Genomic DNA, 19,085 nt, shown 5'->3' with positions numbered 1-19,085 from the left:
TTGTAGAAGCTTATATTTCTATCCAGAAATGTTTTCCAGTATGATGCTTCATTCACTCCAATGAGAGTAGTTGACAATCTTGCAGTTTTAAATGAAACACAGCCATCGAAGACTACTTTGATCATTTAAACAGAGCATTAAGTGAAACTCCTATGTAATTGGATCAGTTTGGGCAGATCCTTCTGCTGTCACAGAAACTGACTGATGTTTATTTACTTGGGTTGCCAAGTAGACACCAAGGTCTTCCCATACAGATCCAACTGCAGGGCCAGGGTCCACATTTGTAAGAGTGACAAATTGACAGATTATGTACCAAAGCTTAAAAAGTCTGGCTTTAATAAAGATCCCTAGAAAGACTATAGCTTTAACTGGATTTTGACAGTAGTAGCCAAAACTTTTAAAAATGAATTAATTTGACTACTAAATCCATATTTACGCACTGAAATAAAGGTGACTGGATCACCCAACAAATCCCACTGATATCAAAGACAGCTAAAAACACTCAGCATCTTTGAAAATCAGGCAGCTTTTACTTAGGCATCTAAACATGTAGTTGGGCACTCGGGTTTGTCACCTTTGGAAATATTTCTTCTTTTAAGGGGTCCCATGCACCTGTAGAAACTGTGGTTTTACTATTTTTTTAAATTTACCAGATTACTTATACTCTCCAGGATATGTAATTTTTCAGTGTTATTTTATTTAATAGCTACTTGATTCTAGAAAAAGGGTTAAGCCCATGTTTCCTTCCCCTGCTTACTCAGGGTTAATATCATAATGTGTTATCAAAATTCAGTTACCCTAGTTTGCTTTCATAACAATGGTAACAGATGAGTAATTCAGAGGCAGATCTTGCTGTCACAATACAATGCCATATTAAAACACATAGATGTAAGAAACATGAAGTTTCTCAAACAGCAGAACCCTGATCAGAACTGGAGTTTTGATGCAATTTCACTACTTTCTAAGATGTTCCTGTTTTTGTGCTGTCCCAGTAAATGCCGCATAGGGATGCCTGAGATGAAAAGAAGAAAAGGAAAACAATTCAGATTTTGAGATTTTAGTACAATAGCAGAAAAAAGTTCTTGAGGCTAGTTAAAGGCAGACAATGCCTGAACTGATTGTAGACTTTGCCTGTAAGTTTCTCTACAGAATTTTTCCTAGAAATATTGCATAAATAAATTATTTGAGGCTAACAAATATCTACAAATCATAAAAGCCACAATAAAAACATACCCATATTATATTGATCTTTGGAAAGTGATTAAACAAACTACCTCAAAATGTCTGATAGAGGCAGTATTTTCCAAAGAACCTAAGCAAAATCCAAGCATAAATTCAACCAAAAGTGAATGGGATTTTTGCTTGTTAATCATGAGAGGCTCTTGAATATATTATCTTGGGTATCTAAATTGCACATCCAGTTTCTTCTGTATGCTCTTTTATAAAACTATGGTACGCCCACATCTTGAATACTGTGTACAGATGTGGTCTCCTCACCTCAAAAAAGGTATTTTAGCCTTGGAAAGGGTTCAGAAAAGGGCAACTAAAATGATTAGGGGTTTGGAACGGGTCCCATATGAGGAGAGGCTAAAGAGACTGGGACTTTTCAGTTTAGAAAAGAGGAGACTGAGGAGGGATATGATAGAGGTCTATAAAATCATGAGTGGTGTGGAGAGGGCTGATAAAGAAAAGTTATTTATTAGTTCCCATAATAGAAGAACTAGAGGACACCAAATGAAATTAATGGGTAGCAGGTTTAAACTATTAAAAGGAAGTTCTTCTTCACACAGCGTGTTGTCAACCTGTGGAACTCCTTGCCAGAGGACGCTGTGAAGGCTAGGACTATAATAGAGTTTAAAGAGAAGCTAGATAAATTCATGGAGGTTAGGTCCATAAAAGGCTATTAGCCAGGGGATAAAATGGTGTCCTTGGCCTCTGTTTGTCAGAGGCTGGAGAGGGATGTCAGGAGACAAATCGCTTGATCATTGTCTTCAGTCCACCCTCTCTGGGGCACCTGGTGCTGGCCACTGTTTGTAGACAGGATACTGGGCTAGATGGACCTTTGGTCTGACCCAGTACGGCCGTTCTTATGTTCTTATGGTAATTGTGATTGTCTAGAAGGGTGGAACTCCTAAAGATGGGTAGAAGGGCTCTTAGAAAAAGGCATCCGGAACTTGATTCACATGGGACAGTTTAATCCAACCCTCTATGAATTATATAAATTATCTAAATTCCATTGTATAATAAAATTATTTCTAGAAACTATTTGTGTAAACGACCTAGAAATAAAAACTAGCATACCACGCAATATTGTTCATGAGGCTCTAGAGTCTAAAAGAAACAAAAGACAGAACTATGTAGCACTTTAAAGACTAACAAGATGGTTTATTAGGTGATGAGCTTTCGTGGGCCAGACCCACTTCCTCAGATCAATATGTGGAAGAAAATCAGCATATTCATCCATACATTGATCTGAGGAAGTGGGTCTGGCCTACGAAAGCTCATCACCTAATAAAGCATCTTGTTAGTCTTTAAAGTGCTACATAGTTCTGTCTTTTGTTTCAGCTAGACCAGACTAACATGGCTGCATCTCTATCACTAGAGTCTAGAAGGACATCTTTAGCAAAGTCAAAAATAGTAGCCTCCTGTCACCTGGTGAAAGAAGTATTCTATTACATTCTACATTTCTGTAAACCTTGAACAGAGTTTCTTAGAAGAAAGATCTTCATGGAAACAATAGATCCAGAACAAGGATATCTATCACTTATTTGTGCTCCCCAACTACATAATTAACAATTAAAACCGTTATGCTCTTCTGGATACAGGAGATACGGAATCACCCCCTACAGCTGAGGAGAAGCCTTGTACCCTCAAAGCTGGGAGGTCTGCTGCCACCACTGCGAGGAGGAAACGTAGCGTAGTGATGGTTAGAAACGCTCTTCTGAATGGGACGGAGGCGCCCATCTGTCACCCTGACATGTCATCTTGGGAAGTATGCAACCTGATGGGGGCCCATATCCAAGACATTACGGAGGCATTGTTGAGGATTCCAGCCCTCTAACTACTACCCCATGCTACTCATCCATGTGGACACTAATGATACTGCGAGGTGTGACACTGTGAAGAAGTTTGAAGCGCAGGTGGTATTCTCTTCGGTCCTTTCTGTCAAAGGTAGGGACCCAGGCAGAGACAGGTACATCCTGGAGGTGAATGCCTGGCTGTGAAGATGGTGTTGCCAGGGGAAGAGGAGGTTACTCACCTCCTGTAACTGACGTTCTTCAAGATGAGCATCCCTGGGGGTGCTCCACATCAGATGTAGAGTGTCCCAGTGCATCTGGATGGAGTTTTCTTAGCCGTGCCTCAGTGGGGGCTGCGCATGAGCGGCGTGCGATGCGCGCGAGCTCCCTGACTAGTTGTGTGCAGGCGCAGCCCCCGCTTCCCTTCAGTTCCTTCTCTTATCCAGAACTTGGCGGAGGAGTGTGATTAACATGATTGCTTTTATATATGGTGTGGTTTTTTTCCTTTTTACATTTCCGAAGTAGAGGAAGGGAGGGTAGTAGAGCACCCCCAGGGACGCTCATCTCGAAGAACATCAGTTACAGGAGGTGAGTAACCTCCTCTTCTCCTTCGAGAGGTGTCTCTGGGGGTGCTCCACATCAGGTGACTACAAGCAGTCTATCTTATGAAGGTAGGGACTTCAGATCCGGTAAGTATGCTGTCTGCAGGAAAGCTTTCACTAACTTAATGTGGTGTAAGAGACCCGAGGCAAGCGAGTACTATTTCACAAAAGTGTGATCCATGGACCAAGTTGCTGCTGCACAAATGTCCTCCAATGGAACTTTTCTGAGGTATGCAATCGAGGTTGCAACTACCCTCGTAGAGTGTCCTTGAATTGGAGCAGGTGGAGGTAAGTTATTAAGTGAGTAGCAGGTATTAATGCACTCCGATATCTAATGGGATAGTCTTTGAGATGATATTTTCTCTCCCATGTTATGGTTAGCGATGGAAACAAACCGGTGTGGAAAGGACCTGAATGACTTTGTTCTGTCAATATAGAGAGAGCTCTTCTGACGTTGAGAGTGCGCATCTGTGTTTCAAAGGTGTTGGAATGGGGCTTTGGGAAAAACATAGGTAGGTGTATTGTTTGATTGATGTGAAAGGCTGTGTGGACCGTAGGTAAAAATTTGGGGTGTGGCCGCATGGACACACTTTCTTTAAGAAAAAGAGTAAATGGTGGGCCGGACATGAGAGCAGCCAGTTCACTTACTCTGAGTGCTGAGGTGATAGTCACTAGGAACGCTGTTTTAAGCGTTAAGTAGAGTAAGGAGTACGTGGCCATAGGTTCAAAGGGTGGTTTTGTTAATGTTGTCAGAACCAGGTGGAGGTCCCATGGTTCTTGTGGGGGTGACACATCAGGGTATAGAGCTTGCAGACCCTTCAAAAATCATTTTGTCGTGGGGTGTGCAAACAAAGTGGTGTCATACAGTGGTACATGGAATGTTGTTATAGCTGCTAGGTGCACTCTGACTGAGGCTAATGAGAGATGAGACTGCGTCAGGTGCAGTAAGTAGTTCAATATTATTGGGAATGGGCTGTTTGTGGCAATATATTGTGCTTGCAGGCCCAGTGTGTAAATTGTGTCCATTTACTGATATATGTTTTCTTTGTTGCAGGAGCTCTGCTGTGCAGAAGAACTTCTTGGACTTGTTGGGAGCACTGGAGCTCTATGCCAGTGAACCGTTGAGGTGCCATGCTTTTAGATAGAGTATTGAGAGTTGAGGGTGAGGCGTGCTGATTTGAGGTGATAGAGGATATGAGGTACTTGTGGTAATGTGATTGCATGGCTCTGTGTCATCCTGAGTAACAGAGGAAAGCAAGGCTGTCACAGCTAGCACGGAGCTATGAGGATGATCTTCGCTTTGTCCCTCCTTATCTTTATGACAACCCTGTTCAGGAGGGGAAATGGAGGGAATGCGTATAGTAGGGGTGCATTCCATGAGAGAGTCAGAGCATCTCCTAAGGAGTGTTTGCCCATGCCCACTCTGGAACAATACACTGTGTATTTTCTGTTGGATCTGGTGGCAAACAGATCTGTGCAAGGGTGACCCCATTGGCTGAATATTTCTCGTAAGATTGTATGGTCCATCTCCCATTTGTGTTCTTGGGGGAGGGCCCTGCTTAGGGTGTCTGCTGTTGTATTGACAGTCCCAGGTATATGGCATGCGGATAAATGGATATCGCTTGCTATAGCCCAGTTCCAAAGGACTATGGCTTCTCTGTGCAGGGGCTGTGATCGTGCTCTGCCTTGTCAGTTTACATAAAACATGCATGCCGTGTTGTCCATGAAGACACGGACATGTATTCCTTTCACCTGCGGGAGTAGCTTTTGACATGCTAGGCGGATGGTTTTGAGTACTAAGATATTTATATGCAGAGCACGTTCCGCGGGGGACCACAGTCCTTGAACTGTTCTCCCTTCTTTGTGAGTACCCCAGCCTGCGAACGAGGTATCTGTGGTGATGACCACTGTGGGCTCTGTGGATAGGAAGGGAGTGGCTGTAGTTAGGTTGGACACCTCTGTCCACCATTTTAATGATGCTTTGACTGATGGAGGCATAGTTAGCCTCTTTGTCAGTGAATGAATGTTTGGTTTGTACTGCATTAGGAGCCAGCCTTGGAGACACCTCATAAATAGCCTCGCATTGGGTACTATGGGGTTGCAGGAAGCCATATGGCCTAAAAGTTGGAGGCAGTTGAGTGCGGTGACTGTAGGCATGTCCTGTAGGGATAATGCCAGGTGCCTAATGTGAGTAGCTCTGTCAGGAAGGAAGGAGGCTTTGGCTGTGACAGAGTTGAGGTGTGCCCCAATAAATTGGATGGTCTGCGAGGGAGTAAGTATCAATTTGGGGTGGTTCACTGGAAGCCCTAGAGAGTGGAAACAATCTAGCACCATCTGAGTATGCCGGCGGCATTCCTGTCTGGACCTTGCTTTTACTAGGCAGTTGTCCAGGTAGGGATATATAGTAATCCCTTGTCTCTTTAGGTGGGCAGTGACTGCCGCTAAGATCTTGGAAAAAACTCTCGGAGCTGCAGAAAGTCCGAAGGGCAGGACCGTGTACTGAAAATGGTGTGAACCTAAAGTAAAACAGAGAAAATGTCTATGAGATGGTCTGATAGGAACATGAAAATACGCATCTTGTAAGTCGAGAGAGGAAAACCAATCACCTGCCTCCAGAGCTGGATGATTGTATTTAGTATAACCATCTTAAACCTCTGCTTCTTTACGAAGCTATTTAGGTACCTGAGCTCCAAGATAGGTCTCCACCCGCCAGACTTCTTTTCAATTAGAAAATAGTGGGAATAGAACCCTGTTCTGTGGAATAGGGAAGGAACAGGTTCTATGTGTAACAGGTGATCTCTCTCGTCACAAGATGATCTTGTGAAATGGATCCCTAAAGAGGGACGGGGTTGGAGGGGGGAATGAAAAGAAAGGGGATAGTATACCCTAGGGAGATAGTTTGAAGTATCCATTTATCTGAGGCAATTAATTCCCATTAGTGAAGGAAGGGAAGTAAACAAAACTGAAAGAGATTGTAAGGGTTTTGATTTTCTGGAGATGGCGATCTGGTTTTTGATCTCTTGACTATATTTTCAAATTTGCTTATTGGATTGCCCCTAGCGATTAGGGGTGTTAGTTTGAGACCGCCATCTCAGCTGCCTGTTTCGACCCTGCTGTTGGTAAGGGGGTTGTTCTTGTCTGTGGTACTGGAAGGGGGGTTGTTGGTACCTTGGTCTGTGGTATGGCTGATACCTATATTGCCTGGATCTCGTTGTAGGGGCCTGAATACCCAAGGATTGAAGAATAGCCCTTCAATCTTTCATGGATTGAAGAAGCTCATTGGGCTTTGAGGAAAAGAGATTGTCCCCCTCAAAGGGCAGATCTTGTACAGTCATCTGAAGTTGACTCAGGAAGGCTGAGGAGTTTTACCAAGAGGCCCGTTGCATAGTAACAGCTGTAGCCATCACTCTAGTGGCTGTGTCTGATGCATCAATCGCTGTCTGAAGCACTGTATAAAAAAATTGCCTGACCCTCAGAGACAATGGCCTTAAATGGACAATGCCCTTTTTTGCTGTCTGGCAGATCATCAATAAATGCGTTCATTTTCATATAATTGTTGTAGTCATATTTACTGAGAAGGGCTGAATAGCTTGCCACCCTCAGCTGGAGTGTGGCTGACATGTATACTCTGTTGCCAAAGGCATCTAGCCTTTTGTTCTCCTTATCGGATGGGGTTGAGCGATTTTGTTGCTTGTTTCTCTGTTGTGCAGCATCCACCACCAGAGAGTTAGAGGGCGGGGGGATGTGTGAAGAGAAACTCAGACCCTTTGGGTAGCACAAAGTACTTTCGGTCCACCTTTCTACTAGTAGAGGGAATCAAGGCAGGTGTTTGCCATAAAGTTTTTGCAGGTTGAAGAATGGCTGGGTTGATAGAGAGCAATTTTAAAGAATGAGCTGAACTGTAGAATGTTAGTGAGCTCGTGGGGAGCATCTTGTACCTCCTCCACAGGGATGTTCAGGTCTTGCGCTACATGGTTAAATAAATCTTGAAAAGAAGAGACATCCTCTGAAGTATTACCAGTGGGAAGTAGCATCTCTTCTCCCATCTCTGCTAGTGATGACTTGTGAGCCAAAGAACCCGTGGCTGATCTGGGGGAGTACTGGCTGTCATAATCACTCCTTGCGTCTCTGTGAGGAGATTCAGTGAAACATGGGAGAGGCTTCTCTATGTGTTTAGTTTTACATAACCTCTTTCTATAGTGATGTGGGGGATGGTTCCACATCTGCCAGTGGGGGGGCGGGGTATGCCCCCAATGGGGCCATCCACAGATAGGGAGCCCAGGGGGCCATGTGCGCCCTGAGAAGGTCTGGTTGCATGTAACCATGTGTCTCCAGTGCCCCTTGAGATTGGGCTCAAGTGAGAACACTTCACATTCATCCTCCTCTTCGTGTGAGAGGGGGGATTTCAGATCTGAGTCGTCAGAGAGTAGCGACTGAATATATCTATCTTCACAATACAAGAGAGTGATGGGTTGAGTCTCTCTTGCAGCGCTTACTGAGAGGAGCCCGTATTTACCTCAGAGATGAGGGAGAGTTGTAGCCCCAAACTGTTGAGAAGAGGGGGCAGAGTTCAAAGAATGCGCTATCCCTTCTCTAGGCGCCATCATGAGAGGCTGAGGTACCAGTGTAGCTGTCATGAGGGTCAGCGTTACCAGGTTTGCTGAGGCTGGCACAGAGTGGCACTTTGCCTCTGTCGGTGCAGCGTGTGAAACGCTTTCAGGCTTACTACACTGTTCGCCCAAAGTACCCAGGCGGTCAAATGTGCTCAGATGGTTCTTGTCTGACTGGTCCGACTTTTTTCCCCTCAGACTACCTCTTAGTGGGGTGCTGAAGTAATGAGTTTGCCCTTCTTTTAGAAGGCTTTGTTATACTTGTTAGATGTTAAGCCCTGCCCAGAGCCTGGGTCAGAGGCATGTCTTTTGTTGTCGTCAGTACAGAGCTTTTTCAATTTAAGCTCCTTCTCTCTCTCTGAGACCTGGGTCTCATTTTGACGCAGTGGGGGCAGTCTCTGCGTGAATGAGAGCTCCCCAGACATTTGAGGCAGGAATCATACCCATCAGAGGCAGACATCGCCAGGAATGCTCATACCGGCTTGTATGTTGAAGCGGCGGTTCAAATCCCACGCCACTTTTTTTTTTTTTTTTTAAAAACTACTACTAATCTAATCTAAATAACAGTAACAGAGAAAAACTTAATAAGAACTAACTACTCTAAGAAGCTAAGTGAGCTGAGGAGAGAGGAGAATTGCCGTGTTCCGTCCACAGCCAGGGATGATAGAATGGAACTGAAGGGAGGTGGGGGCTGCGCCTGTGCATAGCTAGTCAGGGAGCCCGCGCGCACCATGCATGCGTGGCCCCTGCTGAGGCACTGCTAAGAAAACTCCATCCAGAGGCGCTGGGATGCTCTACACCTGATGTGGAGCACCCCCAGGGACGCCTCTCAAAGGAGACCTTTAGCTTCCTTGATCACGAGATACTATTCCAAGAAGGACTACTAAGCAGGGATGGGGTTCACCTTTCGAGGAAGGGGAAGACTATATTTGGATAACATTGGCTGATGTAGTGAGGAGGGCTTTAAACTAGGTTCGATGGGGGCAGGTGACCAAAGCCCACAGGTAAGTGAACATGCAGACCTGGGAGATGGGTCGGAAATGGAAGGGACCATGGCCTATAAACAGGGCTCGCCAACCACGCTGGCCGGCTCTTCCGGGTTGCAATCTACTCGCCACAGGCAAGTAGATTGCATTATTTGTCAAGCAAATTATCTATAACAGCAGAGAGAAAGAAGGGACAAGGCAGAACAGTGAGACAAAATCAAATCAGTATCTTAGATGCTTATATATAAATGCAAGAAGTATGGATAGTAAGCAGAAAGAACCTGAAGTGTTAATAAACAAACACAACAATGACATCGTTGGTATATCAGAGACTGGGTGGGATAATATACACGATTGGAATATTGGTATAGAAGGGTTCAACTTACTCAGGAAGGATAGGCGGGGAAAAAAGGGAGGAGGTATTGCCTTATATTAAAAATGGACTGAGGTGGAGATGGACATAGGAGATGTGTTGAGTCTCTCCGGGTTAGGTTAAAAGGGGTAAAAAACAAGGATGATGTCATGTTAGGGATCTACTACAGGTCCCCTACCCAAGTAGAAGGTGGATCAGGCTTTTTTTAAACAACTAACAAAATCATCCAAAGTACAGGATTTGGTGGTGATGGGGGACTTCAGCTATCGAGACATAGGTTGGGAAACACACACAGCAGGGCACAGACTATCCAGTAAGTTCTTGGACTGCATTGACATCAACAACTGAAATTTGGATAAAACTTAATTTGTTTTAAGTTTTACAGTGCTTTATTATTTTTGTACTTTTTACACCCATAAATTTAATCACCCTTTAAGTTGTTTAAACAAATGTCGCAATGTTAGAAAAAAAAATGTGTGTATCTGAAAACTGCAGGTACTGGGGATACTTATAATTTTTTTTAAATGGGGTACTTTTTTTGAGAAAGGGGTACTTTATAAAAAATGGTTGAGAAACACTGGTTTAGAAGATAAAATAAAAAAACGAACAAGTGAAAAACTTAGATAAGTTAGATGTCTGCAAGTCACCAGGGCCTGATGAAATGCATCCTAGAATACTCAAGGAGCTCATAGAGGAGGTATCTGAGCCTTTAGTTATCCTTGAAAAATCATGGAAGACCGGAGAGATTCCAGAAGACTAGAAAAGGGCAAATATAGTGCCCATCTATAAAAAGGGAAATAAGAACAATGCAGGAAACTACAGATCAGTCAGTTTAACTTCTATGCCAGGAAAGATAATGAAGCAAGTAATAAGGAATTCATCTGCAAACACCTGGAAGATAATAATGTGATAGGTAACAGCCAGCATGGATTTGTAAAGAACAAATCATGTCAAACCAATCTGATAGCTTTCTTTGATAGGAGTACAAGTCTTGTGTATAAGGGCGAAGCGGTGGACATGATATACCTAGACTTTAGTAAGGCATTTGCTACCGTCTCACATGATCTTTTTATCAATAAGCTAGGGCTGTCAAGCAATTAAAAAATGCTGGGGAAATTATCAGCTTGTGCTGCTGCTGCCCCTTTAAAACACTGCCTCCACACACGTTTGAAAGGGGCAGCCTTGGAGCCAGGGGTCAGCTGGGGACTCCTCAGCTGATCCTGGGCTCTGTGCAGCATTTCCCTGGGGACTCCCCCCAGCTGACTCCAGGTTCTGGTGCCATGAGGAGCCCAGGATTAGCTCGGGAGTCCCCAGCTGACCCAGGGTTCCAGAGCTGCCCGTTTGAAACACATGTGGAGGCAGCATTTTAAAGGGGCAGCGGCAGCACAGCTAACATTGCCCCTTTGAAACACATGGAGGCAGCGTTTCTAAGGGGCAGCCCCATCCTAGCTATGAGGTGGCTGCTCTTTTGATATGCCACCTTTGTACATTTCAAAGGGGCAGAGGAGCCTGGAGTCAGCTGGGGACTCCCCAGCTAATCCTGGGCTCTGCATTGCACTGCCCCTTTGAAGCACTGCAGCAGTACTTCAAAGGGGCAGCACAGCACTAACACCTGCCATTAACACATTAAAACATTTAACATGTTAATCCTGGAATACTTTAATTGTAGGCATTATTCCATGTCAATTAACAGCTCTTCAATAAACAAGGCAAATACAACTTAGATGGGGCTACTGTAAGGTGGGCGCATAATTGGCTGGATAACCGCTCCAAGTGTAGTTATTAACAGTTCACAATCCTGCTGGAAGGGCATAACAAGTGGGTTTTGGCAGGGGTCTGTTTTGGGACCGGGTCTGTTCAATAGCTTCATCAATGATTTAGATACAGGAGGCCCCCAACTTGCGACCACCCAAGTTCCTACCCCCTGCACTTACAAAAATGGTTGTAAGTGCAGAAGAGGCTAGAAACCCCTGACTTGCGTCCTCGGCCCGCATTTACGATGGCACATGGTGCCTATCGTAAATGAGGGTTCCAGTTACAACACCCCCGAGTTGCAATGCTTCCCCCGGAACCAATCCCATCGCAAGTCGGGGGTCTCCTGTACTGGTATACAGAGTATGCTTATTAAGTATGCAGATGATACCAAGCTGGGAGCAGTTGCAACTGCTTTGGAGGATAGGGTAACAATTCAAAATGATCTAGACAAGCTGAAGAAATAGTGTGAGGTAAATAGGATGAAGTTTAGTAAGGACAAATACAAAGTACTCCTCTTAGACAGGAACAATCAGTTTCACACATACAGAATGGGAAGCAACTGATTAGGAAGAAGTACTGCAGAAAGGGATCTAGGGATCATAGTACAACACAAGATGAATATGAGTCAACACAGTGACACTGTTGTAAAAAAAAGCAAACATGATTCTGGGATTCATTAACAGGAGAGTTGTGAGCAAGACAGGAGAAGTGATTTTTCCACTCTACTCTGCGCTGATTAAGTCTCAGTTGGAGTAGTATGTCCAGTTCTGAGCACCACATTTCAAGAAATGGAGAAATTGGAGAAGGTCCAGAGGGAAGAGCAACAAGAATGATTAAACGTCTAGAAAACATGTCCTGTGAGGGAAAACTGAGAGAATTGGATTTGTTTACTTTGGAAAGGAGAAGACTGAGGGGGGACATGATAGCAGTTTTCAGATATCTAAAAGGGTGTCACAAGGAGGAGGCTCCTTGACCTCTGAGGATAGAAGCAGCAGCAATAGGCTTAAACTGCAGCGAGAGGTTTAGGTTGGACATTAGGAAAAACTTCCTGTCAGGGTGGTTAAACACTGGAATAAGTTGCCAAATCTCCATCTCTGGAGGTATTCAAGAGCAGGTTAGATAGATATCTATCAAGGATGGTCTAGACGGTAATGGGTCCTGCTGTGAGGACAGAGGACTGGACTCTATGACCTATTGAGGTCCCTTCCAGTTCTAGTGTTCTATGATTTCCCCCCCCCCACACACACACACAATAAAAAAAATATTTTGTAGCCTACATTAAAGTTACAATTCCAAAAATCCTTATTTGAGCCTAATGTAGTTCTGAAATTTACCTTGCATATCAGTGTAATTTTGGATGAGAGAACACCTCCATGATAAAATGTAAACAACTAAACAGCATTTATTGAGCCCCACGATTATAAGTAGTGATCCTAAGATACACATTTTTCACTTTATTTAAAAATTCAACAGCAACCCCATTCTTTCCTGTAGGAAATGGGTACCAGACAAGATGGACAAATTATCTAGTTCCACATGGTAAAATTATTGTTATGAATTTGAAGTGAAACTCTGGAAAAATAGGGTAGGCTGGCTCTTATGCTATGCTGCAGCTCTGCATATAATGTGTGATCAAAGTCATGCCAATTCCCTGCTTCAAGTACAGATAGAAATACTCTGGGGAGACACACCTTTAATTCCCAGGTTGAAACCTAGAAGATGCTTCTCTCAAAGTTCTTATGTGGCCATTCATTATAAAGGTATTAAAAATAATCATAGGTAGAGTTGGCATTATTGATCTGGTTTATATTGATAAAAGTATGGCGAAAGGTTAGGAATAAATGAACAGTACAAGAACTGTCCCTAATGGCACAAGCATAAAAAAGCAAAGCTAAAATAATCACAACCTTAACCACATTTTAAAAACAAAACATGAAAATAACTGTTACAAAATACAACTTCAATATTTTAACAAATATCTGAATTCCTAACTGAGAAGGAAGATTTACAGTGCTACCTCCCTCGCTGCCCCAATTTCCAAGGGAACACAAAAACTGGTGGGGGTGAAAGACATCTTACAAGGGAACAGGTAAGTTAGTAAGAAAGCTTGTTGGCAGAGCATGGTGCAGGACTCCAGCTGGCCAGGGAAGGAAGAGAGACTGAGGAGTATGGAAGGGCTACAGGATACTGAGGAAATGATTACTCTAGTGGTAGCTCTATTACTTTCTGCCAGTTAGTTATACTGTAGTATCAATTGCATGAAAAAAAATGTATGGTCTCTGATTGTGAAAATGGGTGGAAAGGGGTCTTAACATATGTGTAAATCAGAACTATATACATAAAGAGCTCAATCATTGAAGATGATAGGTAGGTTTCTTTTTTTTATTAAAGAAAAATTGACTAGAACAAATGTTCAAATATTTAATTTTAAAAACTTTGGCACAGCTGCTTATTGGGTAATGTGTTAGTGGTATCTGTGGCAACGTAGTCAGTGATGCAGTTTATTTGCATAGTGCAGTCTAATATTCTATAGCTTTCATGTGCAGCCATACTGGTCTCTGAAAGATGAGGCTAAATCAGAGAATTGCAATAGTCTGGCCTGAACTGGAAAAATACATTTAAAGATTTAAAGTACCTTTTTGATCGCAAACTGTGTGCGCGCTTGCAATCCATCATTCAACACTACTATTTTCCTTTTCCACATACATATAAGATCCTTTTACAGTTAGGTTATTACTGTGAAATAGTTCTCTAATGACATTGAGTCAGTGAGAGTTTGTTTTTCACTCTTAACATGAAGTGAGATGTTTTAGTATAGTTTTTTTTCTTAAAGATTATGCTGACAAATTTATGGTGGAAAACCATTGCTGACAATGGGCTACAGTGCCCAATACAAATTAACATTTTGATTTGTAACTAAACTTGCAGTGCAAAACCCACCCATAAAGCCGAAGCATACATCGTGCTACAGTATTCTATCATCTTGGTTCACGTAAGAGGAGAGAAGATAAGGGACTATAAACAAGTCATAAGATTTTAATTCAGAGATCAAAACTATTTAATAAAAGCAAATATACATTATCTAAAATAAATCAACATGATTTTCCAGAAGTTTTTTTTTCTGTAATATGACATACAAGAAAACTAAGGTGATAGGGCCGAGTTCTGCAGACAAATAATGATGACTAAGATCACAGCATTAATTTCTTTTATTATTTTGCACAATGATAGGTTGCACATATGGACAAAGACAGCACACAATTAAAAAATCAGTTTCACAAATTAATACTTAACAAGAAAGTCCAGTGGCTCAACATTTTAAATTTAACTTTTTTTTAAAAAAAGCAGTAACAAAGAAATACGAATATCAGGATTTTGATTGCAGCCCAATGCAAGGTTTGGAAAAAAAACATTTAAATTGAAATGGACTTTAAGCTTTTAATTCTATCTTAAAAACAAAAATTCACACTATTAATTGCTTCCAAAAGAAAATACTAATTAGATGCAGTAACATACAAGTGTACAAAAGTGAAAAGTTCTGTGCTCAAAATAGACATCCTTATTTGTGAACACAAACAACAGAAAACCCCATGTTGTCAAAGACTGGTCATTACAGTATGTATACATTACTTCCAGAACATACAAAACAGTACCTGACAACACTCTTACAATTAATTGAAAGCAACTGACTTCAGACTAGAAAATTATGCATAATACCTGTTTTAGAAAATAGGTGCCTTGGTGAAAGTGATTGTGAATATTCACTTGGATGCACATTATGTACAAAACAACTTCTATATTAAAAGCTACACTTTTATCTCCAAAATTCCATATATGCTCTAAGATTTTTTTGCTGTTTCTCTTTTAATGTTGCACTAGAGATGGAGCCCAACGTGCTAAGATTCCATAACATGAAGTTTGTTGCACTTGTAAGACTGGTACTATTTCTACTGTTACAACAGCATACCTTCAAAGAACACTGATTTGTTTTATTCCTTTGACGAAATGGGTGTTAAGGGCAGGTAAGCAACTTTTTTGGAGTCAAAACTAGTAGCCCTATGTGAAGCAACTCTGTTTTGGAATGGTTAGCTACAGAGTGGTACAGTCTGCATCCACCACCTGAGAGAGAAGAGACCGCCAGTTCCACAACTCTCTGCCTCCAAACAATCTCCTGCAAACCTGATCTTATTCATGAAATCTAGCAGCCTCGGTATAATTGAGGAGAGACCTGTCTGGGAAGACCAGCAGTTACAACACCTTTGTTTGAAATTCTCTTCAAATTCTTCTTTGGAGTAATTGCTAGCTTAGGAAAGAAAAAAGTTGAAGACAAACAGGGAATTAAACACTATTTGCCATAATTATACAACAGTGAACAGTATTTCAACTAGTCTTTAAAAAAAAAAGCTATAAAAATATTACAGCTTGGGACCACAATTTGATATTTCTATGAACATCAAAGAGGTTGATGCCTAAAATACAGGAAAGAGAACACACAAAAGAAAGGAACATGGAGAGTTTTGTCTATGGGGCAAAGTTCACGTTATTATTATATATACACATACATACACACAAATGTGTGCACTGTACTGTGTGTGTGTATATATATATATAGATAGATATATAGATATATTTACATCCCTATTCACAAAGAAACACCCTGAAGTAGATTTAAAGGCCATATCCAGGAACAGAAGATATGAACTCTAGTATTTGTACTAGAATATATTTTATCTGTACAAAAGAACCAAATATGCATATATTCATATGGTATAAAGCTTATTAACAAAAAATATTCTGCTACTAACATTAGGTTAAATAGATGGTTTTACAAGATTCTTTAATAATGCAGTATAGAACATTTCTAAAACTAGGACCAAAATAAAAATACATAAATGGGTTTTATTCACAGGAAAATAGTTGTTCAATATGATTACATTTCATATTCCAGAATAGGGAAAAGTAGCAAAATTTTATAAATCTCTTGGGATGCTATTTAATTACTGCACCCATCTAGAAAAATAGACTTTTAGGATGAACAAAGCTGATTCACTTCTCCCTTCCTCAACAGCATTTCTATCTTTTCCCTCGCTTGTTTCCAGCTGGAGGTTTCTTCAGCTGAAGAAGTTGCCCTCCTGTCCCAAAACCTGTAGATGCAGGATTAGACACCCCAAATGTCAAGCCAGCTGATGCTGTGATGCCAGGATTACTGAAGTTAAACCCAGATGTAGTTGAGCTGCCAAAGCCTTGTAAGGGAAGGAAAAATATTTTAAATCAATCAAATCATAACTTCAGATTTGCCCTCACTAAATTTACTAGGGATAGCTATTTACCAAATGTCTAGTAATTATATTACTTCAAAGATATCAAAGTGGGCCCACAATATGATGTCACGTTACTGACACATTGTTTTAGATTTGCAGTACTGAGACAGGTGCTACAGTGCAGGACTCCATGCCTCTATAGCCAGCATAATACTTTTCCCTTTTATTATCTCTTTCACAGTAGCCATCTAGAGGTCTCAACTGAGATTGGGATTCTACTCTGCATAGCACTGTGCACAGACAGTCCCTGTGCCTGTAGGCTTACAATCTACCTAGACAAACTGACAACGGGTGGAAAAGCAGAGGCACAGATAGGTGAAGTGACTGGCTTGTGGTGTCTCAGTAGATCAGTGGCATAGCTGGAAGACATTTAACAGTTTTGTGCCCTTTTGACTAGACCACCCTATCTTCTCAATATGTGTGATATAGATCCTAACCTAAAGGAAAAATACGCAAACACTGAAAGTACATGTCAAGTTTTGGCTATTTTAAAAACCCATTTTGAATTAGTACACAAAAGACAGTATTTAAAGAGACCAAGCTCTGGAAAAACAACAACGAATAGCTTAGAAGATGATGCTAGAATTAGACAGACAAAATCCATATCAATTCTTCTTTTCGACAAAGTGAATATGAGAAACTTCATCCCCCAAAAGTAATTTTTTTCAGTTTACAAAATAGACCTAGTCATGTACTAAACTGTTTTGCTATAGTTAGCAAATAAAAAAACCGCCAAGTTCTGGTCACTCACATTTGTGAGGTCATATTAGTTATTTGGATAACAGCGAATCTTAAGAGTTGCTGACATATTAGCATAATTTGTAACTGCAATTCATAGCATAAGTTTATTATTCATCCTTCTCCTGGGAAATGATGAACTTTGTTGTTGGAAGAGATGCCTTAAATTATTTGGAATTGACAAAGACACTTATAAATGTTATTGTCTGTGATGCAGTAAGAGGATAGTGTCTCATACAAATTCTTGTTAGCCTAGCTGTCTGAAAAGGGGAAGGACATAGATCCAGATTGTGGTGACTTCCTAACAAGACCTGTCTTTGATTATCCAGTCATCTAAATATGAGATGTTAAAGCCTTATTGCCTCAGATGTGCCATCACTATTCCCAGGCACTTTATGAAAAATGTCGCTGCTCTGGAGAGACTAAACAGTAGAGCATTCTATTGGTAAGGATTGGGATGTACTGCAATTTATAGATATTTCCTCTGGGATAGATGAATTACAATATGAAAGTATGTGTCTTGGAGGCTGAGAGCCACAACCAGTCTTGAATCTAGGAAAGCAAACATGACTATCCTAAAGGTGAGTGTATATGCTGTTTGGACTTGTCTGGGCAGGAGGGAAGGGCTGCTGGGGCTCTTGTACATTTTAAAGTTGGAATATCGCCCCTGTGCCCTCCCATGGAGCTGGAGCTTTTAAGCCGGCTCCTCCCAGTACTCTCCCTTCCCTCTCTCCCAGCTGCCTCTTTTTGATAAGAAAATAGCAGAAGCCCCTTCCTCTGTACTCTAGAGGTACCTCCTTTTTGGCTCCCAAGTAATGTTAATTCATTTGTTTAGATATTAATTGCATATAGAAGTGTAGCCAGACAGACTAACCCCCCATATCATCCATCTTATTTGCCTTCCTAAAGCATACAGGACAGAGAAGGAGCAATAATATCAGCATAGTCTATGCTGGCTCATCTGATCCTGAGGAGCTGAAAACATATGTGGAGAGAGAGCGATTAAGTCAATAAGCTGGCCTCGAGGCTGCGAGAACCGCCCCGGCTGGCACCCATGTTGATTCGAACACACACACAGTCCCTGGGAGAGGAATTTCCCACTGAGAAAAGAATCCCCAGTAATTCCAATTTAGTTATCTCTCTTACAAGTGTAAATTAAGTTCACAACTCCCTTGTAAGAACTGGTCTCACAAAAGACAGACCAGCATCATTTGGCATTACAGATAAGAAAGAGAAATACGTGACCCCATGAGTATAAAAGATGGGTCCAGCACACACTCACTTTGAGTGTCATTCTACCTTCTACCTTCTGGTCGGGTTAGGTGTTTGACCTCCCGAGGTTCTATGGGGACGCCCACCTCGTACTTTCGTCTTTCCTAGGAATTGAGGGACCGGCCCTGGCTGACATACTGGAGTCGAGAGGCAGAGAAGGGGGTAAAAATTGTACCTGGATGTGGTCCTCTGTCTTAAGTGTACACATAGAAAGAGTAAGCTGTTACTTGGTACCATTATTTCTATTTTTCTATCTTTATCTTCTTTGTAACCATTTTTAAGATCTGTATTTTGCTAGCAGTTAAGAAATAGAACAATAGCTATTGCAACCATATGATTTATAAGCTTCCTCAAATAAACCTGTAACTGTTTAAGTTTTAACCTGACTCCTTCAGTTGCTGTAACAGAACC

The 19,085-nt window shown here is 41.7% G+C and overlaps 1 protein-coding gene across 3 annotated transcripts in view; it reads right to left on the bottom strand.

Moving 5' to 3' along the window:
• Window positions 1–677: 677 nt before the first annotated feature.
• Window positions 678–19,085, bottom strand: part of NUP58 (nucleoporin 58) — a 68,351-nt gene continuing 49,943 nt past the window's right edge. For 2 of the 3 annotated variants that reach the window (XM_006138894.5, XM_075919255.2), the window contains exon 16: window positions 14,535–16,586. In XM_006138894.5, coding sequence (XP_006138956.2) covers window positions 16,417–16,586 — 170 coding nt within the window. In that variant the 3' untranslated portion in view covers window positions 14,535–16,416. Of the gene's footprint in view, window positions 1,013–14,534; window positions 16,587–19,085 lie in introns of those variants that run through there. The other variant, XM_075919256.2, reaches the window with a different exon arrangement.

Source organism: Pelodiscus sinensis, chromosome 1 (genome assembly GCF_052426305.1).
Source record: "Pelodiscus sinensis isolate ZL-2025 chromosome 1, ASM5242630v1, whole genome shotgun sequence".
Lineage (NCBI taxonomy): Eukaryota > Metazoa > Chordata > Testudines > Trionychidae > Pelodiscus > Pelodiscus sinensis.
The sequence above is the reverse complement of the archived record's forward strand: the minus strand, read 5'-3'. Positions and strand labels throughout refer to the sequence as shown.